Here is a 26,907-nt window from a genome sequence, read left to right on the forward strand (position 1 = left end):
CATGGCTGTAAAATCTGGATTATAAAATGAGATTTGTACAACGCACTGGTTTCCAAGAACATTTTTTATTGAGTGACAATATAAAAAGTTTTGGCTTAAATTCCTCAGACACAGGAGCCAAAGGCTTTTATTTCCCCTCTTAGGTGGAAATAGGCTCGTTGACTTTTCAGATTGCTTGGAAACAATATATGCTGAACTTTTTAAAACCGTGGGCGGACTTCATGTGCCAGATTTGAGAGTTAACAAAGTCAACATTGCAAAATTCTGAGGTGGATTAAACCACATTCTAAGAATTGGTACTGAAAAAGGGTTTAAACTGAAATTTCCAGAGAGAAGATGAGAGAAAAAAAAGAAAATCGAATTATTACTCATTTTCAGACTGTTGAGTATGACGGCACAAGCTTACACGTTTAATTTTTTTTCCACCTTGAACGGATAACCGTCTGTTTTGGAACTAGTTCTGATGACAACGCCTGTTGCAGAGGATTTATGCAGATAACCGGCTCTAATCTACCAATGTTTCCAAAATACATAGCCAGGAAACACCAAATGCCCACTCCGATTAAGTCAAAAGTGCCAATTCTGAACTAATTCTCAGAGACCTTTGAGTTGGTCACACACAGTGGCGGACTGGCCAGGGTGTCAGCTTGCCCGATGGCAAGTGGGCCCCTGATGAAGTGGGCCCCCTATATCAAATAAAAATGCAATAAAGAAACAAACACAGACAACTGTTTTAGTAATAAAAAGGAAGAAGAAAAAAAGAGAACAGGACACAAATAAGCAGCGCATGAAAAGGAATGAAGCAGGGGAGGTAGTGGAAGGATGTGGAATAGGGGGGCCCGGGTCGGGCATAATTAAGGAAATTCCATGTTTTCAGCACGAGTGTGTGAATTTAAAGATAAAGTTACAATTCGTGATTTGAGATGGTCGGCAACTTCAAAGGATATCAAGCAGTAGTCTTGGTTCAGCCGGTACATCGGTCCGGGGCCAGGAGAGCCAAGAAGGGGCCCGTGAATCTCTGAAGGGCCCTTAAAAATTATAATTAATTAGATAAATAAATCTCCAACTTCTTTCCTGAGATTTGTATTCTAACTTTAATAAAATATAATTGTTTTTAAAAAGAGCAATACCAAATAAAAATGCAATAAAGAAACAAACAAATAATCACTCAGTGTATGAAGGAACGAAGCAGTGTTAAACGGATGTGAAAAGGAGTGGGGGGGAGGGGGGGCTGGTTCACCCGGGTCGGACATAGTTGGAAATCCACGTTTTCAGCAAGTGTATGTGAATTTAAAGATAAAATTACAGTTCGTGATTTGAGATGGTCGGCAACTTGAAAGGATATCAAGCAGTACATAGGGTCGTGAGGTCACCGAAAAGGAGAAGCGGTACCTTTGACCGTGAATCATGAGGTCAAAGATATTGAAGTGATAAGCCATGGTCGGTAAACTCAAAGGGTTGCGACTTGTAACACTACACTGGTGTCAAACTGGACATGTTAACTTTGGTCGTGGGACCATTCTTAATGTCTTACTATAGTCGGACCAAACTTCTAAGTTTCAACAGTTGTCTCAGTTGCTTGCTGGTGAGAACACTGGACAGTGGATTGTCTCCTCTTCTGAAGCTGCATAGGCCACAGTAGTATTGACTAATGAACATAGCCTATTGAAGTGTAAGTAAGTTATTTTATATTTTTTTATCAAGTATGGGTTTATCTGGCGTTCCTTCAAGTTATTCTTGCAATCATCAATATTCATTTTTCCCAATGTGGGCTATTTTTAACTAAGTTTTTATTTCAGGAATATTACCCCTACCAGCAAGGAAAAGAAAAAGCATAAATCTGGGTCACTAAAACGCAAAGAACAAAAAGCAGAAAGGAAGGAATCAGCCAAGCGATGCAGGCCTATTACAGAGTTTATAATACCACAAGCACAATCCACATCAATATCCAGTTCTGCAACAAATAATCAAGAAGCAAGAAACAATGCTCATAGTGATGATGCAATGACATGCGAGTTACAAGAACAGAGAAGAGCTACTTTGAATGTAGAGACAAATACAAGTGCATCCATTACTAATCAACCCAGGCTCAATATTTCTTCTGGCTTCCTTGTATCTGTACTGCCTGTAGTTGCAACATCTGAACACATAGCTTCAACTAGTGACAGAGAATCAGATATTCCTTCAAGCATAAATGACTTGGTTTCTGAAGCACATCCTGTAAATGAACCAACGCAAGAAAATGAAAGATCAATTGCTGGAATCTTCCAATATCCATCACGAACAAAGCTAAAACAGTTTTTTGCTGAACATCCACTTCAGCCACTTGATGATCTGCCATTTGATGCTCGTTTGTATGAGGAAAATTATGAATGACTCAGTCCCAAGAAAATGGCTAACATATAACAAAGAAAATAGATGCTTATATTGTTCATACTGCTTAGACTTTGAGTTTCCCAACACTTGTAAACCATCACTCTTTGTACGTGCCTTTAGTGACTACAGGCGTATTAGCCAGAGCTTGACTTTACATGAATCGACAACAACACATGTCAGAAATGCTCAGCAATATATCAGTGTGGTTAATGATGGCACCTTAGATAAAATTTTTGCAGCATCACTAATTAAAAGGAAAGAAGAAGTATTGAAGCAGAGAAGTATTGTCATGAGGATTATAGACATCATAAAGATGTTAGGCAAGCAAGCACTTCCTTTTCACAGAAATGAATCAGCCTACACTCTAGATAATGAGGCTCTGAATCATGGCAATTTTGTAGCTACAGTGCAGTTGATGGCAAAATATGACCCCATTATGGCAGCTCACGTTTCTGCAGTGCAAAAAAAGTCTAAAACAACTATAAACACGTTAATCAAAATTATGAAGAATATGATACAAGAAAGAATTAGTCATGAAGTTTCCCAAGCAAAATATTATTCTATTCAGGTTGATTCAACACAAGATAATTCATCCATCGATCAGTTTAGCATTATTATTCGGTATGTGCTTAAAAGGTATTATCTGTGAGCGACTACTTTCAGTTGTGCCAAGTAATGATGATACAGGACAGGGACATTTTGATCTATTGATTGAAACATTACAGCATCTTAAAATTGACCCCCAAAAATGTTTATCTGATAGCACAGATGGCGCTGCAAACTACCATGGCCAATATAATGGTTTACAAAGTAAAATTGCTGATGTGGCTGATCAACATGTTCATATATGATGCTATGCCCATGTCTTGAATTTGGTGATAACTGAAACAACAAAATGTTGTGTGCCTGCAGTTTCTTTTTTCAATTTGCTCCAGAATATAGCAACTTTTGTGAAAGCATCATACAAGAGAATGGCTGTATGGATAGAGGTTGTTGGAAAACATCTAGGACAAGAAAAAAATGAAACCATTAAAGCTAATTGGTGAGACCAGATGGTCAGGAAAATCCAATGCAGCAACAACTATATTTGGACGTTTTGATGATGCCGCTGCCTGTACTTTCGTAAATCTATTGACATGCTTATCAAAGATTCAGAAAAGTTTGATGCAAAAACAAAACATGAAGCAAATGTTTTACTTCAAAGTCTTCGAAAGTTTGAAACCATATTGACAGCATTTACTTACTTGTATATATTTGAAACTACAACCCCATTATCAAGTTATCTACAGAAAAGTGGTTTAGATATGTTTACTGCATGGAGTTTGGTAGATTCAGCTACAACAAAGTTCAAGGAATAGACAAGAACATTTGATAACGTTCACAGCAAGGCTTTGGAATTTGTAAATAAATGTAATGACAGGATTTCACAGATGAATATGGATGAAAATCAAACATTGGAAATTGATGCGTTGGAAACAGCATTGCCAGTTAAGAGGGAGAGGAAGAAGAAAAGAATGGCAGATGAGCTTATTGATGATGAAAGAAATTCCTCAGATTCTCTAGCTGATTTTCGCGTAAATGTGTTTAACCTAATAATGGTTTGCATTGTCCAGTCACTAGAATCACGCTTTGTACAACACAAACAGTTGTATAAAGATTTGTCCTGCTTGGACCCAGCAAAGTTTAAAACTATTGCAGAGAAGGGCCTTGAAGATGAAGCATTGGAAGGTATTATTAAGCTGTTTCCACAAATCAGCAAAGATCAAGTAATATTGGAATTGTTTTCTTTTGCTTCAAACTTTGATGTATTAAAGCTATTGCTTAATGACGGTGAGAATATGGATTCCAGTTGCAACAATTGTAAAATTTGCAGCACTTGACCATTGTGTGTACTATAAATTCTGGCATCCAACAGACTTCATGACAAGGCATATGATAATCTTTATGAACTTTATAAAGTCATCTGCACACTATCAGTTACTCAAGTCCAATGTGAGAGGGCATTTTCAAAGCTAAAGATCATAAAGACAAGGTTAAGAAATTCGCTGTCTGAGGAGAATTTGGATCATACATGTTGCTGTTCATTGAAAAGGAATTGTTAGATGAATTGGATGCAGAAGCAATTATTGGCAGATTCGCACAATCATCTAGCGAACACAAACGATTGCTCTTAATATAGTGGACTGCATGCAATGCTCTATTGTGCATTTGAACTATCTGTTAATGTGTAAATTGTGCAGTAAACTATTTAAAAATATCAAGCAATTACTTAAAATTAAAAAATAAATAAATGAAAAATTCAATTATAACATTCTGTATTTACATTTGGTATCCACTGCCAGTAATATGTACAGTACATGTACACTGTAATTACTAAGAAATACACATTTATTTCCACAAAAATTTTAATTGTACCCTTTTTTCCATATGTATTTTTTGAAAATTTTATTTATTCGTTATGAAAATTAAATGATAGCATTGTAGTTGTGGGTGGGCCCCCTTTGTCTCCTGGCAACCAATATTTTTAGACCCAGTCCGCCACTGGTCACACATCCACTTACCGTCTCACCATGAGGTTTTGTACTGCTGCTTCCAATGTAAAGCTTCCCAAACATTACCTGTCAAAAGTTAAAATGCCCAACCTTTTGATGCTCTTTGAGAGAAATATGGACACATCAAGTGACCAGAGCCTCATGTTGCAGGGTTCTCTAGCTTATTTGTTTTCAATGTATGAGAGCATTTTTAAGCCCTCTCATTCCTAGTTACGCTGACTATCGAGTGGCTTGCTAGTCATTAAGTTACTGCCACATGGGCAGCACGGTGGCGCAGTGAGTAGCACTGCTGCCTCACGGCGCCGAGGTCCCAGGTTCGATCCCGGCTCTGGGTCACTGTCCGTGTGGAGTTTGCACATTCTCCCCGTGTTTGCGTGGGTTTCGCCCCCACAACCCAAAAAGGTGCAAGCTAGGTGGATTGGCCACTCTAAATTGCCCCTTAATTGGAAAAATGATTGGGTACACTAAATTTATAAAAAAAAAAAGTTACTGCCACATTGAATGGGTAAGCCAAACAGTGACAGGAAGAGGCTATTAAGCCCCTCAAGACTTTTAATGCTCATTCACTAGGTCATGGCCGATTTTTATCTTAATTTCCAATTCCAGCAAGCGGCCAAGCCTCCTTCGACAGCACCTCCTAACCCCATAACCTCTACCATTTTGAACCAGAAGGGCAACAGACACATAGGAACATCACAACGCTTGCAAGTCCTCCTCCAAGTCACACATCATCCTGACGTGGAAATATATCACAGTTCCTTTACTGTTGCTGAGTCAAAATATTTTTCTCATGGCACTGCGTGTACACTGACACTACATGGACAGCAGCGACAGCTCACAATCACCTTTAGGGCAATTAGGGATGGGCAATAAATGCGAGGGAGGAAGTCTTGCTACACAGTGGGAAGCCTCCTTGCCTCTCAGCCAGGAGCTCCGGGTTAGAGCCCGACCACAGGATTTGATGGCCAAGAACAGTGGCCAAGAACAGTGGCCAAACAGGTTGTGTTTTTTGGGTCAGTCTTCACAGTGGAAGACACAAATAACATGCCAGCGACTGATAGAAATGAGGCTATGACAGGTGAGGACCTTGAGAGGATTGTTATCACTAAGGAGGGAGTGATGGGCAAGCTAATGGGGCTAAAGGTAGACAAGTCTCCTGGCCCTGATGGAATGCATCCCAGAGTGCTAAAAGAGATGGCTAGGGAAATTGCAGATGCACTAGTGATAATTTACCGAAATTCACTAGACTCTGGGGTGGTCCCGGTGGATTGGAAATTAGCAAACGTGACGCCACTGTTTAAAAAAGGAGGTAGGCAGAAAGCAGGAAATTATAGGCCAGTGAGCTTAATTTCGGTAGTAGGGAAGATGCTGGAATCTATCATCAAGGAAGAAATTGCAAGGCATCTGGATAGAAATTGTCCCATTGGGCAGACGCAGCATGGGTTCGTAAAGGGCAGGTCATGCCTAACTAATTTAGTGGAATTTTTTGAGGACATTACCAGTGCAGTAGATAACGGGGAGCCGATGGATGTGGTATATCTGGATTTCCAGAAAGCCTTTGACAAGGTGCCACACAAAAGGTTGCTGCATAAGATAAAGATGCATGGCATTAAGGGTAAAGTAGTAGCATGGATAGAGGATTGGTTAATTAATAGAAAGCAAAGAGTTGGGATAAATGGGTGTTTCTCTGGTTGGCAATCAGTAGCTAGTGGTGTCCCTCAGGGTTCCGTGTTGGGCCCACAATTGTTCACAATTTACATAGATGATTTGGAGTTGGGGACCAAGGGTAATGTGTCCAAGTTTGCAGATGACACTAAGATGAGTGGTAAAGCGAAAAGTGCAGAGGATACTGGAAGTCTGCAGAGGGATTTGGATAGGTTAAGTGAATGGGCTAGGGTCTGGCAGACGGAATACAATGTTGACAAATGTGAGGTTATCCATTTTGGTAGGAATAACAGCAAACGGGATTATTATTTAAACAATAAAATATTAAAGCATGCCGCTGTTCAGAGAGACTTGGGTGTGCTAGTTCATGAGTCACAGAAGGTTGGTTTACAAGTGCAACAGGTGATTAAGAAAGCAAATGGAATTTTGTCCTTCATTGCGAGAGGGATGGAGTTTAAGACTAGGGAGGTTATGTTGCAATTGTATAAGGCAGGGGTGGGCAAACTTTTCCGTGCAAGGGCCACATTCAGAAATTCACAATTTTAAAAGGGCCGCATAGTATATTAAGTAAAATAATTACTTCACCCGATTATGATTCTGGGCGCCTCATAGAGAACATATCGGCCCTCGACATTGTGCCGAGCAATGATCACCCTACTCAAGTCAACGTATCCACCCTATACCAGTAAGTAACCCAACAGCCCCCCCCCCATTAACCTTAAAAAAAAATTTAAAAAAATTTTTTTTTTTTTTTTTTTTAATGACTTGGTGGGCCGCATAAAGACATTTGGCAGGCCGCATGCGGCCCGCGGGCCGTAGTTTGCCCACCCCTGGTATAAAGTGTTAGTGCGGCCACACCTGGAGTATTGTGTTCAGTTTTGGTCTCCTTACTCGAGAAAGGATGTACTGGCACTGGAGGGTGTGCAGAGGAGATTCACTAGGTTAATCCCAGAGCTGAAGGGGTTGGAATATGAGGAGAGGTTGAGCAGACTGGGACTGTACTCGTTGGAATTTAGAAGGATGAGGGGGGATCTTATAGAAACATTTAAAATTATGAAGGGAATAGATAGGATAGATGCGGGCAGGTTGTTTCCACTGGCGGGTGACAGCAGAACTAGGGGACATAGCCTCAAAATAAGGGGAAGTAGATTTAGGACTGAGTTTAGGAGGAACTTCTTCACCCAAAGGGTTGCGAATCTATGGAATTCCTTGCCCAGTAAAACAGTTGAGGCTCCTTCATTACATGTTTTTAAGGTAAAGATAGATAGTTTTTTGAAGAATAAAGGGATTAAGGGTTATGGTGTTCGGGCCGGAAAGTGGAGCTGAGTCCACAAAAGATCAGCCATGATCTAATTGAATGGTGGAGCAGGCTCGAAGGACCAGATGGCCTACTCCTGCTCCTAGTTCTTATGTTCTTATGTTACAACCTGCAAAATATTCCAAACATGCCAATTAACAGCAAGAGACACTCCTAGTCCTGGTGACAGACGAGTAACCTGTTCCAGGAGTAATCAGGTATGGAAAAAGACAAAAGTCCGCCTTAGTACACAACTAAAGGTGTGGGAATGGAATTGGAATAAATGCCCACATCCAAGGAAATCATTTAAAAAAAAAAATACCCACTAGTTCTGAAACCCTCAAATACCCTTACAAAAATCTATTAAACTGACCCTGACAAGCTTGTGGGGTAGGGAGTTCAATATTTTCACTTCACTATGAAGAAATACTTTTGACATCATCCTCGAAAGCATTCGCTCTAATTTTGAGGTTATGTCCCTGTGATGTGGACTCTGCTGCCAGAGATTGCATGGGGCGCACTCTAGGATTGCCCTCCACTACAAAAGGCAGAAGCTGAGTTCTATGGAGAATTTGACACCGCCATCAGCAGGATGCCCATGTCAGAATATCTTTACCACCTGGAGAGTTTCCAATGCAATGTTAGGTTGGACCATGAGGTTTTGCTCTCCTGCCTTGAATGTTGTGGCTTGGATGAAAATAAGACAGGTGACTTAAGATTTGCTGCTAACACCTATTTTCAGAACCAACTATGCCAAAAGATGTCCTGGAGACAGCGAGAATCAGGGCACTGCTACCAGCTGGATCAAAGAGCTATATTGAAGGTAAAACAGCGTGTCATAATATGGTATCTTTAATATGACATCTCACTGCTGTGGTGTCTCATTGATGAAATCTTGAGGCTTGTTCGGTTTAAATATGAACCTTTTATTGGTTACCTTTAACTATTTATAGTTAAAGGGATGGTCATTCATGGTGCCGTTCCATCATGCAGGCTAGAGTTCGGTTTATAAATTGTTCTGAGAGTCTATAACCATGTGACTGTATATACCACATTGTGGAGTCGAAGGATCGATCCCACCTCTCGGAAACACCGACCAAGTGCACAGTCAAAGATGCTTCTCTAGGATCGAGCTCATCAGCCACGCAAAAACCCACAGAACCCATGACCAATAACACAAGGTTTCTTAGGTGGACAATCCTACTCATGTGATTGCTGAAGGTAGTGGCTGTGTGAATATACTGTTCTTGAAAATACAGAAAAATGTGTCATTTGAAACATGGAAGTCTGGCAATATCTGGTTTGAGAGGGTACAGGGAAAGATCCCACAAAAGGTTAATAGCAGCTGCAAAGAGCAGGGTTATAAAATGCAGATTCTTGCTCACAAGAAAGGCTTAGCAAACACACAGGTCTCATGTGGTAAGCTAAAACAATGGCTCACACCTTCATGGAATGTAACTATCTCAGGAAGCATCTGAAAAAGCATGGATGAGAGTTTCAATTGCATTAAGTGATGAATGTTTAAAACAGGCAAGTCTTTCAAGTCATAACCAAGTTAAATTTTAGCATACCGCTAAAAGCAAAGTTTCACACCTTCATTGAAATAAACTCTCTTAGTAAACAGCTGGAAAGGATGGAAGATACTCAGTCAAATTTGGTGTCAAATTTAAAGTGTAAAATTCTATGAACATCAAGTCAATTAGAAGAAAATTGGAGACGACCTGTCTACGAGAAACATCATGTAAGTCAAAATCAAAGGCAAAGTTATGAGCTGGGGACAATTGGAAAATTAAACGATTCGAAATTACAGAAATAAAAGTTAACTATTGAAACCAAAGCATTTTTTAATCAGATCTGAGAGGAGACGATATGCCCAAAATGAATAATTAGTTGTAGTAAGATGTTTACATCAAAGATACTTTTAAACTATCAAAGTGAAACAAGCCCATTTACAATAAAGTCGTTAAAACTTAATAACTCTCAGAAAGAGAATATAAACCCAGGGAACAGAGGACAGAGAACAGCACCAGCAACAGGAGAGAAGGGGAGGAGAACTCAGAGAGAGAGAGCTCGGTCATGGGAAAGACAAGGCAAGCAGCCGAGTTTAAACAGTTATACATCTAAGGAAGACTAGAATTTAAACAGGAGTCAGAGTCAGCTTAGAGATAGCTAGCAGAGCCAGCTCTCACAGCTCGGTGCATGGGAAGAACAGGACACAGCAACCGAGTTCACCAGCAAATACAACTCAAGAAAACCAGATTTTAAGAAGATCGATTGCCAAGGTGGGCCTGAAGCAGCCAGAAGCAAGATCTTTTTTCCTTTCTGTAAAGAAAGTGTTTGCAGCTTTTAAAAGAAAAAATATAATAATAAAAATAACTTAACCTGAAAAAGTGGTTATTAGCTTACTTCACTTCCTTAATAACGCAGGACCCAGGACATCAATGCTATTAAGGGGTAAGTAGGTAAAATTCTTCGGTGAAGGTATGGGTTATACCGGGGGATAACTTGAAAAGATAGTTTGACCTGAATAGCACTCACAGAAGCCTGCACTGGAGTCAGGGAGTGAGAATCCCTGTTCACCATTTAGAATATCAACCTTTTTTTGGTATAGGGGGAATTCTAAGAATAGTGGTGAGTTTTAACTTCAATACTATTCTTCCGACCCACGTTAATTCGTGCTCTGCTGAGCACCTTTACATTGCAATGGCATGTAGGCACATAGCATAACAGTACTTTAAAATTTCTGTAAGCATGTAACATTGTGATAGAGATGGGCTGGCGGAGTTGCACGGGATCTTTTCATAGAATCATAGAATGTACATTGTAGGAGGCCATTCAGCTCATTGAGTCTGCACCGGTCCTTGAAAGAGCACCCCACCCACACCCACACTTCCAATCCATCCTCATAACCCAGTAACCCCAACTAACCTTTATGGACACCAAGGACAATTTATCATGGCCAATCCACCTAACCTGCACATCTTTGGACTGGGAGAGGCAACCGGAGCACCCGGAGGAAACCCACACAGACACGGAGAACGTGCAAACTCCGCACAGATTGTATCCCCAAGTGAGGAATCAAACCTGGAACCCTGGAGCTGTGAAGCAACTGTGCTAACCACTGTGCTGCCGTGCTGTTTAATTCATCTGGGTACTTGCTCAGAAAGCAGGCCGCTCAGTTATAATTTGATGGAGACTGCATACCACTGAATTCCAAGAGCTAAAGAGAATGAAATTTATGTTGTCAAGTTTGTATTTGAGTGAAAATGCAGTCTGAAGATTTGTCTAGTTGGAAGCTAGAGGAAGAAATTTATAGTGGTCCTCACAGAGTCTTGTGGCAGAAAGCAGTCATCAGATTTAGCTTGGAAGCTCCGAGAAGGCAGTTGGGTATCTGCTAGTAACAAGAAGTGGAGGCATCAACAGTCAGGAAAGATTGGAGGGCTGTATTAACCAAAAGGTTAATAGAAGGATTCCCATAAAATCTTGGAGAGCAACTATTCAAATCTGGACGGCTGTGGGTTTTGAGTTGGTCCCTACACAGATTAATGAACCTTCAGGGTTGAAGTGCAAGAGAATTATTGGGGGAAGTAAGATAGAGTTTATAGCACAAGTAATTATAAACTATAAAGTTAAGTTAATAGTACTTGCTTTGTTTTTTGTTGAAGAACATGAAATCCTGCGGCATAATTCGATCAGTTAATCATGGGATATTCAGACTTTTCTTTAAACATTAATGGTTTATCAAATCGTAATAATTCCGAGATTATAAATTAACTTCAAAATTCAACTGCACAGTGCAGAACTAGAATGACTTGTAGGTAAGGGTTGTCAACTCTCCATTAATTGAAAATTAATCTCCAACATGCTGGAAACATCACCTGGGAGAAAAATCACAGGCATTAATAGAAAGTATATTAGTAGTGAAAAGAGAAAGGGCTGGTTGGTTAACAGTTAAAATTAAAATGAACTCCCATTAAACAACAAAAAAGTGTAGTCACTTCTCATTTAGTGTGGGGAGCCAGGTGGATGGACGAATGACAAGTGTGGGGCGTGCCGACATGTGACGAAGCCTCCAAGATAGACCTAACTTGGAGCAACCCTGCTTCTCAACCCAAGTTGGATTAAAATGACAGGCCTTCCTTCACTAAAAGAAAAGGACGCAAATCAACCTCCTGGGTTTAAAACTCTGATGCTTCCATGCTCATCACTCCTTCCAACCCTACTCAAATTTCCCAACTTTACAACTTGAAAACAAACAATACAAGAAATGGAGATTTCTTTTTAGAAAGTTGGGCCACAGTTTGTCAATTTGATTTCAATACATCATTTTATTGATATGGTCTGCTGCAGATTTAGGGATTAGCTGAGCAACCATCAGTACAATATATCACAACATGCTTGATTGTCATACCATTCACAACTGTGAATATTTACTTCTTCCACCATCTACAAGATGCACTGTAGCAATTTGCCAACACTCTTTCAACAGCATCCCCACCATCTCAGGCAAGGGCAGCAGAAACTTGGAAACACCATCTCAAAGTTCCCCAAGCTGGACACCATGCCGACCTGGGCATGTATTATTGTTCCTTTTATAGCTGTATAAAAGACAGACAGAGAGCGCACACAGTAAGCAAGCACTTTTCCAGGAGACACATCTGGAGTGAGACTCATACAGAGTGGGAGATTGAAACTTGGTAATTTGGTGCAGAGAGGTAATTCGGTGCAGAGTGTGAGGAGGTGCTTTTTAACCCTGGTAAGTGACTGGTAAGTAGTCTCTCTTTTTCTTTTCATTGTCTAATTTATTTATTTTTATTTTGAAATTCTAGTTGTTTAAGTTTACCAAGGGTTTAAGACATGGCAGGAGATCCCAGACCCATGTCATGCTCCTCGTGTGCGATGTGGGAGCTCAGGGACACGTCCACTGTCCCTGGCTCCTTCACGTGCAATAAGTGTGTTCAGTTGCAGCTCTTGTTAGACCGCTTGACGGCTCTGGAGCTGCGGATGGACTCACTTTGGAGCATCCGCGATGCTGAGGAGGTCGTGGATAGCACGTTTAGCGAGTTGGTCACACCGCAGGTGAAGGTTACTGAGGGAGATAGAAAATGGGTGACCAAAAGAAAGAGCAAGAGTAGGAAGGCAGTGCAGGTGTCCCCTGCGGTCATCTCCCTGCAAAACAGATATACCGCTTTGGATACTGTTGAGGAAGATGGCTCACCAGGGGAAGGCAGCAGCAGCCAGAAAAATGGCAGGGCTATAGTGATAGGGGACTCAATCGTAAGGGGAATAGACAGGCGGTTCTGTGGACGCAATCGAGACTCCAGGATGGTATGCTGCCTCCCTGGTGCAAGGGTCAAGGATGTCTCGGAGCGGCTGCAGGACATTCTGGGGGGGGGGGGGGGGGGGCGGGGGGGGGGGGGGGGGGGGAGGGTGAACAGCCAGCTGTCGTGGTGCACATAGGCACCAACGATATAGGTAAAAAACGGATGAGGTCCTACAAGCCGAATTCAGGGAGTTAGGAGTTGAATTAAAAAGTAGGACCTCAAAGGTAGTAATCTCAGGATTGCTACCAGTGCCACGAGCTAGACAGAGTAGGAATGTCAGGATAGATAGGATGAATGCGTGGCTCGAGAGATGGTGCAAGAGGGAGGGATTCAAATTCCTGGGGCATTGGGACCAGTTCTGGGGGAGGTGGGACCAGTACAAACCGGACGGTCTGCACTTGGGCAGGACTGGAACCGATGTCCTAGGGGGGGTGTTTTCTAGAGCTGTTGGGGAGGGTTTAAACTAATGTGGCAGGGGGATGGGAACCAATGCTGGAAGTTGGAAGGTAGTAAAACAGGGACAGAAACAAAAGGAAGTAAGGGGAAAAGTGCAAGGCAGAGAAGACATAGTCAGAAATCCATAAGGGTGACAGTACAAGGTACAGTGACTGAGGGGAGCACAGTGAATAGGCCCAGTAATAACAAAAGGAATAAAACTGGAGATGTTAAGATTCAAAACAGAGGTAAAAAAACCAACATAAGTGTACTTTACCTGAATGCTCGTAGTATTCGGAATAAAGTAAATGAGTTGGTGGCACAAAACATCGTAAATGACTATGATTTAGTGGCCATTACTGAAACATGGTTAAAGGATGGTCACGACTGGGAGTTAAATATCCGAGGGTATCAAACTATTCGGAAGGACAGAGTGGATGGTAAGGGAGGTGGTGTTGCTTTGTTATTTAAGGATGACATCCGGGCAATAGTAAGGGATGACATCTGTGCTATGGAGGATAAGGTTGAATCCATTTGGGTGGAAATCAGGAATAGTAAGGCGAAAAAGTCACTGATAGGAGTAGTCTATCGGCCACCAAATAGTAACGAGATGGTGGGGCAGGCAATAAACAAAGAAATGACTGATGCATGTAGAAATGGTACAGCAGTTATCATGGGGGATTTTAATCTACATGTCGATTGGTTTAACCAGGTCGGTCAAGGCAACCGTGAGGAGGAGTTTATAGAATGTATCCGCGATAGTTTCCTAGAACAGTATGTAATGGAACCTAAGAGGGAACAAGCGGTCCTAGATCTTGTCCTGTGTAATGAGACAGGATTGATTCATGATCTCATAGTTAGGGATCCTCTCGGAAGGAGCGATCACAATATGGTGGTATTTAAAATACAGATGGAGGGTGAGAAAGTAAAATCAAATACTAGTGTTTTGTGTTTAAACAAAGGAGATTACAAGGGGATGAGAGAAGAACTAGCTAAGGTAGACTGGGAGCTAAGACTTTATGGTGGAACAGTTGAGGAACAGTGGAGAACCTTCCAAGCAATTTTTCACAGTGCTCAGCAAAGGTTTATACCAACAAAAAGGAAGGACGGAAGAAAGAGGGAAAATCGACCGTGGATATCTAAGGAAATAAGGGAGAGTATCAAATTGAAGGAAAAAGCATATAAAGTGGCAAAGATTGCTGGGAGATTAGAGGACTGGGAAATCTTTAGGGGGCAACAGAAAGCTACTAAAAAAGCTATAAAGAGCAAGATAGAGTATGAGAGTAAACTTGCTCAGAATATAAAAACAGACAGTAAAAGTTTTTACAAATATATAAGACAAAAAAAGAGTGGCTAAGGTAAATATTGGCCATTTAGAGGATGAGAAGGGAGTTTTAATAATGGGAAATGAGGAAATGGCTGAGGAACTGAAGAGGTTTTTTGGGTCAGTCTTCACAGTGGAAGACACAAATAACATGCCAGCGACTGATAGAAATGAGGCTATGACAGGTGAGGACCTTGAGAGGATTGTTATCACTAAGGAGGGAGTGATGGGCAAGCTAATGGGGCTAAAGGTAGACAAGTCTCCTGGCCCTGATGGAATGCATCCCAGAGTGCTAAAAGAGATGGCTAGGGAAATTGCAGATGCACTAGTGATAATTTACCGAAATTCACTAGACTCTGGGGTGGTCCCGGTGGATTGGAAATTAGCAAACGTGACGCCACTGTTTAAAAAAGGAGGTAGGCAGAAAGCAGGAAATTATAGGCCAGTGAGTTTAACTTCGGTAATAGGGAAGATGCTGGAATCTATCATCAAGGACGAAATTGCGAGGCATCTGGATAGAAATTGTCCCATTGGGCAGACGCAGCATGGGTTCGTAAAAGGCAGGTCATGCCTAACTAATTTAGTGGAATTTTTTGAGGACATTACCAGTGCAGTAGATAACGGGGAGCCGATGGATGTGGTATATCTGGATTTCCAGAAAGCCTTTGACAAGGTACCACACAAAAGGCTGCTGCATAAGATAAAGATGCATGGCATTAAGGGTAAAGTAGTAGCATGGATAGAGGATTGGTTAATTAATAGAAAGTAAAGAGTTGGAATAAATGGGTGTTTCTCTGGTTGGCAATCAGTAGCTAGTGGTGTCCCTCAGGGATCCGTGTTGGGCCCACAATTGTTCACAATTTACATTGATGATTTGGAGTTGGGGACCAATGGCAATGTGTCCAAGTTTGCAGATGACACTAAGATGAGTGGTAAAGCGAAAAGTGCAGAGGATACTGGAAGTCTGCAGAGGGATTTGGATAGGTTAAGTGAATGGGCTAGGGTCTGGCAGATGGACTACAATGTTGACAATGTGAGGTTATCCATTTTGGTAGGAATAACAGCAAACGGGATTATTATTTAAACGATAAAATATTAAAGCATGCCGCTGTTCAGAGAGACTTGGGTGTGCTAGTGCATGAGTCACAGAAGGTTGGTTTACAAGTGCAACAGGTGATTAAGAAGGCAAATGGAATTTTGTCCTTCATTGCTAGAGGGATGGAGCTTAAGACTAGGGAGGTTATGTTGCAATTGTATAAGGTGTTAGTGCGGCCACACCTGGAGTATTGTGTTCAGTTTTGGTCTCCTTACTTGAGAAAGGACGTACTGGCGCTGGAGGGTGTGCAGAGGAGATTCACTAGGCTAATCCCAGAGCTGAAGGGGTTGGATTATGAGGAGAGGTTGAGCAGACTGGGACTGTACTCGTTGGAATTTAGAAGGATGAGGGGGGATCTTATAGAAACATTTAAAATTATGAAGGGAATAGATAGGATAGATGCGGGCAGGTTGTTTCCACTGGCGGGTGACAGCAGAACTAGGGGGCATAGCCTCAAAATAAGGGGAAGTAGATTTAGGACTGAGTTTAGGAGGAACTTCTTCACCCAAAGGGTTGTGAATCTATGGAATTCCTTGCCCAGTGAAGCAGCTGAGGCTCCTTCTTTACATGTTTTTAAGGTAAAGATAGATAGTTTTTTGAAGAATAAAGGGATTAAGGGTTATGGTGTTCGGGCCGGAAAGTGGAGCTGAGTCCACAAAAGATCAGCCATGATCTAATTGAATGGTGGAGCAGGCCCGAGGGGCCAGATGGCCTACTCCTGCTCCTAGTTCTTATGTTCTTATGTTCTTAACTATCGCTGGGCACAATCTTGGAATTCCCTAGCCCACAGCACTGTGGGTGCACCTACATCACAGACTGCAAAGGTTCAAGAAGGTAGCTCCACACTAACTTCTCAAGGATGGTTAAGGTAGGTGAAATGCTGGCTTTGTCAGGGATGCCCACATCAAATGAATGGATTAAAAATGCTGCACATGCAGCAGACACACAATGCTGTATGGGGTGTACTTTTATGGAGACAATGACATCTGTAATATGTAGCAAGTGGTTCTAATGGGAGGCTGAATTAAGCATTGTATTGCAATGATGTGCTGTATAAATAGATACAATCACCCAGCGGGTCACAAGCTCTAGTGGGTGGGTTTGGTAGGGATATGGCAGGGTGGTGTGGCGGTCAGGGGTAGTTACAAGCATGATCACAGCAGGTGGGTTAAGGGTTGCCTGAGTTCTGACTGAAAATGGACCTTCAGTAGAGAGAGTGAGCGTTGGATCAATTCTTGTTTGGAGTAGAAATCACATTCAATAAAAAGGTTGGTGCAATATCAAGCGACACACGAAAGGTCAATTCGGTCTTCCTGAAATTGATCCAATCATCAAAGCATGTCAAACAGGAATTGTCCCTATTTCTGCCTCCCCCACAATCTTAATTACATGGCTGTAGTTTGACAGAATATAGATATTGACAGAATATTGATAAAGGCCAGTGTTGATTCTCTATGAAAGCCTCATCCCATCCTATATTTCATTCATTCGATCAACATATTCTGCTAGTCCTTTCTAGAGTTTTATCCAACTTAAAAGGGATCTATGCAATTTACCGCAACTGCGCCATAAAAAATAATCTTTATTGCCACAAGTAGGCTTACATTAACACTGCAATTAAGTTACTGTGAAAAGCCCCTAGTTGCCACATTCCGGCGCCTGCTCAGGTACACAGAGGGAGAATTTAGAATTTTCAGCTGGTACAGGAATTGAACCCGCGCTGCTGGCCTTGTTCGCAATCACAAACAAGCTGTCTGGCCCACTGAGCTAAACCAGCCCCTAGTTGCACATTCTCTTCACAGTAACTTCATTGAAGCCTACACAATAAACGATTTTCATTTCATTTCATTGCTCTCCTGAATTCTTCATTGAATCCATTAGTGATTACCTTATATTTATGGTGCCTGGTTTTCAACTCGCTCTTTAGTGGAAGGCTGCCTTTAATGCCAATGGCGTGGATTGTATGTGTGACTGCTGCATTTATAGGAGGCAATGCACAGCAGGGTGCATGCACGGTTATTATCACTGACCCTGGAATTGCAGTTTTCTTTATCTCATTTATTTTCCTGAACATTCTTCTTGCCTCTTTAGTCCCCCTTTCTTACAATAAATTATCTATCTGGTCATTGTTATATTACGATGTTTAATTTATATATATATATATTACTCTTTTTGTCTAGCCGAGTTGTTCAAATATAGCCGTAGTCTTCCAGTGATTATGAAGTAAATTAATGAGTAATATAAAATAATATCCCGAGTTCTTTTTACTTAATACTAAACTAGTGAACAAACAAATAACTGAAGATCAAACTATTAAGTAAGAAAAAGATAATTACTGATATCTATTAATTCTTCTCTCTAGCTCTGTACTCTCTGCAATCCAAACACAGACTCCTCCAGGAAAGAGCGGGAAAACATTTATATAGGTCCTGATAGTGTGGCCATCTAGGTGTTCAGTTGCCTGTACTAGCTTAACATAGTCTGATCATATATTACTACATACAGGGATCATTACATTTCCTCCCCTTTTTAAAAAAAAATATTTTGTGTACCTACAAGAACATTTACGCGAGAAATGCAGGGTTTACATAGTACAGCAAACACTAGAATGATGATAAAGTTAATAGATTAAGTCGATTTGGCTTTCTACATCTTGTAGACCATCTTAAGTTCAATGGTGAGGAAGAAATTTTAATGTTCTTGCTCAGTTATGAAGCAAAATGTTGTTGTTCAACATTTCTTAAAACAGATTGATATAAATCAAGATCAGAAAAACTGGTGTGTGAACCTTAACTTGGTAGAAGATCACAACAATTTCTTCTGCTTAACACATCATCTGATGCTTTTACCATATATGATCTCGGTGAAACCTGTCTAACAACTAGAGCAGTATCGGACCAACCTCCTTCAGGAAATCTGATGCGAACATCATCATCTACTTCAAGAGGTTTCAGATTCTTGGCATGTTGATCATAGTACTGTTTCTGACGTTGATGATGCAGTTTTTTCACAACATCATGTTGGTCAGGATCAGGAATATGTAGCTGAGGCAGTGTTGATCTGATGTTCCAGTTAAACAATATCTGCACTGGAGATAATCCTGTGGTCAGAGGTGATGATCTGTAAATTAACAAGGCTAAGTAGAAGTCAGATTGAGTGTCTCTGGCTTTACTTAATAACTGCTTCATTATATTAATGCCTTTCTCAACCTTTCCGTTAGATTGCGGGAAAGGAGGGTTTGAGGTGATATGTCTGAATTTGTACGTCGTGGTAAATTCAGTCCATTCCCAACTGTTAAAATACGGACCATTATCTGACATTATGGCTTGAGGTATATACCATGCCTAGCAAAGATGTCTTAATAACAGTTGTGGATATGAGATCATTCAATTTCATGACTTCTACAAAATTTGAATAATAGTCAGTAATCTCTAAAATGTAATCTCTGCTATATGAATGAAAAAGGTCGCGACCTACTTTCACCCATGGTGATAATATATCATGTTGCTGCAATTTTTCCTTTCACTGTTGACTTTGCTGTTTCTGGCAGGTGGAACAGGAAGTAATCATGTTTGTGATGTCTTTGATTAATACCTGGCCAATAAATTGATTGCCTGGTTCTTGAGTTTACATTTCTCTATGCCTAGATGACCTTTATTAAGTCTAGTTAGCATTTCTGACTTCATACTTGCTGGAATGATGATTCTGTCCTGTCGCAGTAGAGTACCATCTCATATCATCAGTCCAGACTGTATACTCTGATATTGTGGACAGTGTCCTTTTGGCCATCCATTCTGCAGGTGATGGATTACTCTGGTCAAAGTGGCATCCTGCGATTGGACGCAGGAAATAATTCTTTAACCAATTGTCGATGAGCATCAATGTAATTGATTATTCTGCTGGTGTGATCTCTGTGTCAATTGATCTGGACAGAGTGTCAGCTATGATTAACTCTTTACCTGGAGTGTAGATAAGGTTAAAATCATATCTACACAGTTTAATCATAAGTCATTGTAGTCTAGGTGTCATATCATCAAGATTCTTATCAATAATGTTGACAAGTGGACGATGGTCTGTTTCCACAGTAAATTTTGGTAGGCCGTATAGAATCATGAAATTTGGTAATTCCAGTAACAAGTCCAAGACACTCTCTCGATCTGAGCGTACCTACACAGCTGAGGTTATTGACCTCGAGACGTAGGCTATGGAAACCCAGTTGTTGTGATGGACGTTCTGTTGTAGGAAAACGGCACCAATGCCATTCTGACTGGCATCAATCCAAATTTTAGTGGGTTTAGTCGGGTCAAAGAATGTCAAGCTTGGAGCCTGGATCAGTTGTTTCAGATCTAACCATTCTTCATTGTGACGCTGAGTCCATTCAAAATCAGTGTTTTCTTGTATCACAGTAGTTCTGGTGAAAGATTTAATATGAATTTCCCCAGGAAGTTCACAAATCCTAGAAAATGCAAAACAGCCTTATCTTTCGGATGCTGCATTGTTTTAATGGCTTCAATTTTGTCATCGTCCGGTGTGATACCATGAGCTAATATGTTGTCACCAAGAAATTTTAGAGCTGAGGTGACAAACATGCACTTCGATTGGTTGAGTTTTAAACCATGCTTATGTATCCTTTCAAAGACTTTCCGAGTCGAATCCTGCGTTCTTCTGCTGTCGTCGACCAGATGATTTTGTCATCGACATAAACACGAACACTTTCAATGTTCTCTGTCATTTGCTCCATCATACGATAAAATATTTCTAATGCAGAAATAATACTGAAGGGAATTCTATTGAAACAATACCTTCCAAAAGGTGTATTGAATGTGCAGAGGAGCTTGCTGGAGTCATCAAACTGCATCAGCCAAAATCCTGGAGATACATCTAATTTAGTGAATATATTGCATTGGCCATTTTGGAGGTAATTTCTTCTCTTTAGGTATTGGGTAATGCTCTTGAGGAATATTTTGTTGTGATCTTTAGGATCCATGCATATCCTTATGTCACCAATGGTTTTTTAACACAGACTCGGGAACTCATTCAACCGGTTGGCTGCGTCACCTTCTCGGCCATGTATTACTGGCCTGGCATCTTTTTTAAGAATAATTTTATATTGATATAGCAGTGTGCCCATGTCATGAAAAACATCATGGTATTCTTTCAATAATTGCTGGATGTCATCTTGTATTGCAGATGTCTCCGAAGTATTCAGGAAGATTCTCAGAATTAGCTGTAAATCTTTACATGCCTGAGCACCCAAGAGCGAAGATCGGTGATCATCCCCTATTTTAAACCTTAACTTTTCATGAATGTCCCTGTTGCGGGCATTGGGATAACATGAATCATGCAAAATAATTTGATTGCCATTGTAATCTTTCAATGAGCATTCCGCAGGAACTATTCGTAGTCACCTGTGTTGACAAGTCTTTGGAATTGAGATTTGCTGAAACGCCTGTATCGAATTTGAAATTTATAGGACAATTGATACATATTGCAGTCATCCACTCATTGCTAACAATGTTGACTTGTTGATTTTTTTGCTTGTTGCTTGAAGAGTTTTCTTTGTTGCTTGAAGATCTGTCTCCTTTGATCAATCACACCGACAAAGGTGGTATTTTCCAGAGACAATTCCATCATCTTGGGAAAAATCTTGTGGTGAATTGACTTTTTCATCTCTTTCAACTGCTCTCACGTTGTAATTTTTCTTGTGTGGGAGAGAGATGCTTTGCTGAAGACTGGCATCGAGAAGCATAATGATTCATCTTGGAACATCTTAAACAGCGTTTTCCAAAAGCTGGGCAGTTTCCCTTTAAATGGGCGTTGCCACATCTGTGACACATCATCACACTGCCGCTTTGATGCATCATTGACGTTTCAAATAAATAACTTTAGATCAAACTATTAAGTAAGATAAAGATAATTACTGATATCTATTAACTTCTCTCTAGCTCTGTACTCTCTGCACTCCAGACACAGACTCCTCTAGGAAACGAACAGGAAAACATTTATAGGTCCTGACAGTGTGGCTATCTAATGTTCCGGAGTGCCTGTACTAGCTTAACATAGTCTCTGTTCATGTATTACTACATACAGAGATCACTACAGCTATGGTAGCATATCGCAGTGATGTGGAAGAGATGGTGTGCAATGAAGCCTGCATTCCATCATTTGTCTGCCCAAGGGGGCCTCCTTTCTTCCACGCCGGCCCCTGTAACCCTGGCGCCATGCTGTATCGGGGCTGGCGCGTTGAAGGGAGCACCCTGTTGGTGCTGGGAGAAACAAGCTCCATAGTGGCAAACCAAATTAGTCATCACCGGGTGGATTAGAAACCTACTCCAACCCGGAGTAGGTTTGAAGAGCTGGCTTGCAAAGCAGAACAATGCCAGCAACGCGTATTCAATTCCCGTACCGGCCTACCCGAATGTGGCGACTAGGGGCTTTTCACAGTAACTTAATTGAAGTCTACTCATGACAATAGGCGGCTATTATTATATTTGACCGTGCAAGACACTATATAAATGCACAGCTTAAAAAAAAAATCTGTTAAAACATCTTTTTTTTAAGAAAATATTTTATTGAGGCATTTATAGTTTTAGCATTTTTAACCTTCTAAACAGAGATCCAACACACTCAAAAACCCCACAAATAGACCACCCAACTCTCCCCATCCCTAAATCCTAACACTACCCATACATTAGATTTCCTGCTCTTATACGTCACTTCCATACCTCCCCTTTCCCCCCCTTGCTGACGGTCAATTTTCCTTGAAGAAGTCGATGAACGGCTGCCACCTCTGAGCGAACCATTATAGTGAACCCCTTAAGGTGAACTTAAACTTTCTCTAGCCTAAGAAACCCGGTCAGTTCTTAAAGTTTTAAAGTTTCCTTGCTTTTGAGCTCTGTGCTTAACATTGGGTGGGGAATCCGAATAATCCGGAATAGAACTGATATTTAGAAAAATTTGGGATTCTAACGGATTTGTTGAAGGCAAATGGCAATTGACTAACAATCAAATTTTAATACGTAATGAAGGGAACTGTCGCTGTTCAGTACAACAACTTTCCAAAGTTATTTGACAACGTACCACATAATAGACTTGTCAGCAAAATTAAAGCACATTGGATTAAGGCGCAGCGCCGGTCAGGGGCTGCTCTACGCAGGTGTCCCCCCCCCCCCCCCCCACCCCCACCCCCCCACCTAACCGATTTTTGGCCCGTATGGCCCGAGCAGCCGTCGATAAAAAAGCAGAGTTCTGCCGGCCTGTCCACACCTGCTCTCAGCTGGCGGGAACTCGGCGTGGAAGGGTCAGGGGGACGGCCTGTGGGGGTGGGGGGAGGGGCTTCCGATGTGGCCTGGCCCGCAATCGGGGCCCACCGGTTGGCAGGCCGGCCTCTTTGGCTGGGGGCCTCCTTTCTTCCGCGCCAGCCCCCGTAACCCTGGCGCCATGCTGCATCGGTGCCGGCGCGTTGAAGGGAGCTACTGCACAGGCACGCGTTGGTGCCGGTGCCACTGCACATGCACAGATCCCACAGCACCCAGTTGACACCAGGATCAGCAGATGGAGCGGCGTGACCTGCTGCAGTGCCGTCCTTGGCCACAATTGCTGATCCTGAGGCCGTGTTGACACCGTTGAGAAACGCGATGGAGTTTCCAACAGCATCAACATTTAGCCTCAGGATCACAGAATCCCACCCCATATCAGTCAACCCTGATGACCTTCCCCCCACCACCACCACCACCCTCGGTCAATCAAGAATCCATCTTGTATTGCCTTAAAAATATTCAAAAGCTCCTCTTCTGCTGCCTTTTGAGGAAGAGAGTTTTAGACACTCATGAGCATCAAAAAAACTCATGTCTGAAATGAGCAACACATTTTTAAACAGCGACACACCCCCCCCCCCCCCCCCCCCAGTTCTGGATACTCTGACAAGAGGAAACATCCTTTCCTCATCCACCCTTGATGTATTTATTTAATACTTCTGCCTACACAAGATCCTCCCACCTTTCGTTCCTAATCGACCTCGCCGATCTTTAAGGTTATTTATAAAGTTACCGAGAAAGAAAAATGGGTTCACTTCTATATTAGCTGCCAATCTATTCTCATACTTACTCTGTCTCTCATTTCCTTTTTAAAAAATGTTTAGTTTGGTTCTCTATTGTATTACACACGTTACAATTCTCACAATTGTACTCGGCTTCTGGTTCTGATGAAAGGCCGTTGACCTGAAATGTTAACTTTGTTGCTCTTTGCACTCATGGAGTATTTTAAATTTTTTATTAGTTTTCAGCATCCACAATTTTTACTTTTGTAGCTGAGTTACAGAGTATATACTGGGAAAACTGAAGCAGAAAGATCTCATCTGCCTTCCCATGGGCATGCAAATATTCAACTGCAAAAATGTTTTAAAAAGCAGAGCTCCTGTGGTCCCCACAAATACTGAACCTCAAAACAACATCAAGAACAGAGCTCATTGCGGTTTATGGGATCGCGCTGTGCACAAATTGCTTCTTTCGTTTGCAACATTCCAAAAGTCAGTAGTTAGCACTGCTGCCTCACAGCGCCCAGGGAGGATTCTGGCCTCGGGTGACTATGTGGTGTTTGTACGTTCTCCGTGTCTGCGTGGGTTTCCCCCGGGTGCTCCGATTTCCTCCCACAATCCAAAGGTGTGCGGGTTAGGTGGATTGGTCATAAGAAACTGCCCCTTGGGTGTCCAAAGGTTAGGTGGGGTGATGGGGATAGGGTGCCCAACAGGCACTTAACTGGCCAGCATCGGGTAGTTGGTCTCTCTCTCTGTCCACCATCCACCACCTTGGAAACGCACTTTTTCATCTTTGCGTGGTCTATGCCTTGTCTGCCACTATCAACAGCAGCAGGATGCCTTAAGTGGACATTATTTAGTGGGCCTCATTTAGCTTTCAGGCAGGAAAAACCCCCATGCGCCTTCCCACTCTGAACTCAATCAGGAGGCAGGAAGTTGGCAGAATCCCCTTGATGATTAAATGCCGCAAACCCACCTCCAAACTCGCTGCCAGAGGGGTATTGAATTCTTCCCTTTTGAGTCTGCCTTGCAACTTGCTTTCTCACCTATCTTTTCAAATATTCTGCCTACAATGACCTTGGAATGCCCATCCAAAATCATTAATATAGATGGTAACTGGCAGAGGGGCCAATACGGACCTCTGTGGCATGTCGCGAGGTACAATTTGCCATCCTGAAAAATTACGAATTTACCTCATCTCCCTGCTTCCGGTTAGTTAGCCAATCTTCTACCCATGACTAATGAATGCCCCCACAAGCACTGAGAGTTCTCATCTGGCGCAGTAACCTTTAATGTGACACCCAAATGCCTTTTGGAAATCCGAATAAACTACATCTACTGGTTACCCGCTATCTGCCCGACTTACTACTTCCTCAAAGAACTCCAAAAAAGATTGCCAAAGGCAATTCATTTTATAAAACATTGTGTAGCTTCTGGGTTATTTAATGACTGTGATTTCTGTCCTGCTGCTATTACTACCTTAATAACGGATTCTCACATTTTCCCAGTGACTGATGCTAGGCTAACTATCCAATAGTCACCTGCTTTCTGCTGCCCTCCTTTCTTGGATTGAGGTTGTTATGTTTGCTGTTTACTAATCCGCTCCAATCTTCTATAATCTTGGGGATTATGGACTATTACAACCAATGTCTGCCCCATCTCTGCAGCCATCTCTTTTAAGACTCTCGGATGTAGCCAGCCAGGCCCAAGGGGACTTGTTGGCCCCTTTCATTCAATTAGTTTACCCAGCATTTTTTCTCGAGAGATTGTGGTCGGTTTTAAGATCCCCTCCCATTTGCCCCTTGATTTTTCTACTATTCTTGCGATTTCTTTGTGCCTTCTGCAGCAAAGATGGATACAAAATATTTGGTCAAAGTCTCTGCCATTTCCCTATTTTCCGAAGATTCCCCAGTCTCATACATTTAAGGGACCAATGTTTAATTTAGCTATTGTTCTTTCTATAAACTTTTTGTTGTTATATTTTTCACTCAGTCTTCTATTTTTTTTAAAAGTCAGGTTTCAAAGATATTTTCTATTTTCAAAGCAGTGGATGCCTTGGGATTTTGCCTTCACAAGCACTTGTGCGATGGTCCTTCTTACCCGCACTTCATAGACAGATGCATCTGTGACAGGTGGATTAGTGGACAAGATCCAGAAGGCCGAATTCTCCAGCCGTTGGCTGGTGGCGATTATGATCCCACCCACAGTGCACCCCAGCCCGTGGGTCTCTTGGTGGCATAGGATGGTTTTAATGGGAATACCCATTGACAGCAGCAGGACCAGAGAATGCCGTCGACAACGCAACATGCAGCTAGGAAGCCAGAGAATTGTGGCACAAGTCAGCACTGATGCTTCACAATGCCAGGGACCGGGTTCGATTCCCACATTGGATGACTACCTGTGTGGAGTTTGCACATTCTCCCTGCGTCTGCGTGGATTCTGACCATTCTTAATCCATTGCTGTAAAAGCAAAAGCCCCATTTGTTTAACTGGTCTCCCAGTGCTCTGGTTTCCTCCCACAGTGCAAAGATGTACAGGTTAGGTAGATTGGCCATGCTAAAATGCCACTTAGGGTGAGGATGCGGGAGTGTAGCAGGGGATTGGGTCTAGGTGGAGCACTCTTGAGGGGTGGGTGCAGACTCAATAGGCCTCCATTGGCACTGTAGGGAATCTGTGATTCTGTGAATTCCGTTCATAGCCTTCAGGACTTGGCCAGCTCAGTCAGTGATGATAGTGCATTTGCGCTATCATCCCAAACTTCTCTGGGTAATGGATATTGAACTCCCCCACCCAGAGTACATTC

The 26,907-nt window shown here is 41.9% G+C and overlaps 2 protein-coding genes across 4 annotated transcripts in view; both read right to left on the reverse strand.

Moving 5' to 3' along the window:
- LOC119973262 (lymphoid-restricted membrane protein) overlaps positions 1 to 26,907 on the reverse strand; it is a 227,807-nt gene that overhangs the window by 101,559 nt on the left and 99,341 nt on the right. The window lies entirely within an intron of this gene.
- On the reverse strand, positions 11,566 to 19,560 carry LOC119973265 (uncharacterized protein K02A2.6-like). Its single transcript, XM_038811018.1, has 2 exons — positions 18,972 to 19,560; positions 11,566 to 11,768 (listed from the first exon to the last, which is right to left on the reverse strand). The coding sequence occupies exons 1-2, from the start codon at positions 19,387 to 19,389 to the stop codon at positions 11,719 to 11,721; spliced, it is 468 nt and encodes a 155-aa protein (XP_038666946.1). The 5' UTR covers positions 19,390 to 19,560; the 3' UTR covers positions 11,566 to 11,718.

This window comes from Scyliorhinus canicula, chromosome 11 (assembly GCF_902713615.1).
Source record: "Scyliorhinus canicula chromosome 11, sScyCan1.1, whole genome shotgun sequence".
NCBI classification, from domain to species: Eukaryota; Metazoa; Chordata; class Chondrichthyes; order Carcharhiniformes; family Scyliorhinidae; genus Scyliorhinus; species Scyliorhinus canicula.

Excerpts from the sequence above, each read along its gene's own strand:
- LOC119973265 (XM_038811018.1), bottom strand. The coding sequence starts at position 19,389 with ATGTCAGATAATGGTCCGTATTTTAACAGTTGGGAATGGACTGAATTT. Across the intron at positions 11,769-18,971 it reads CATCAGATTTCCTGAAGGAG|GTGATGTTTCCAGCATGTTG; the intron begins GTTGGTCCGATA and ends TTTTTCTCCCAG.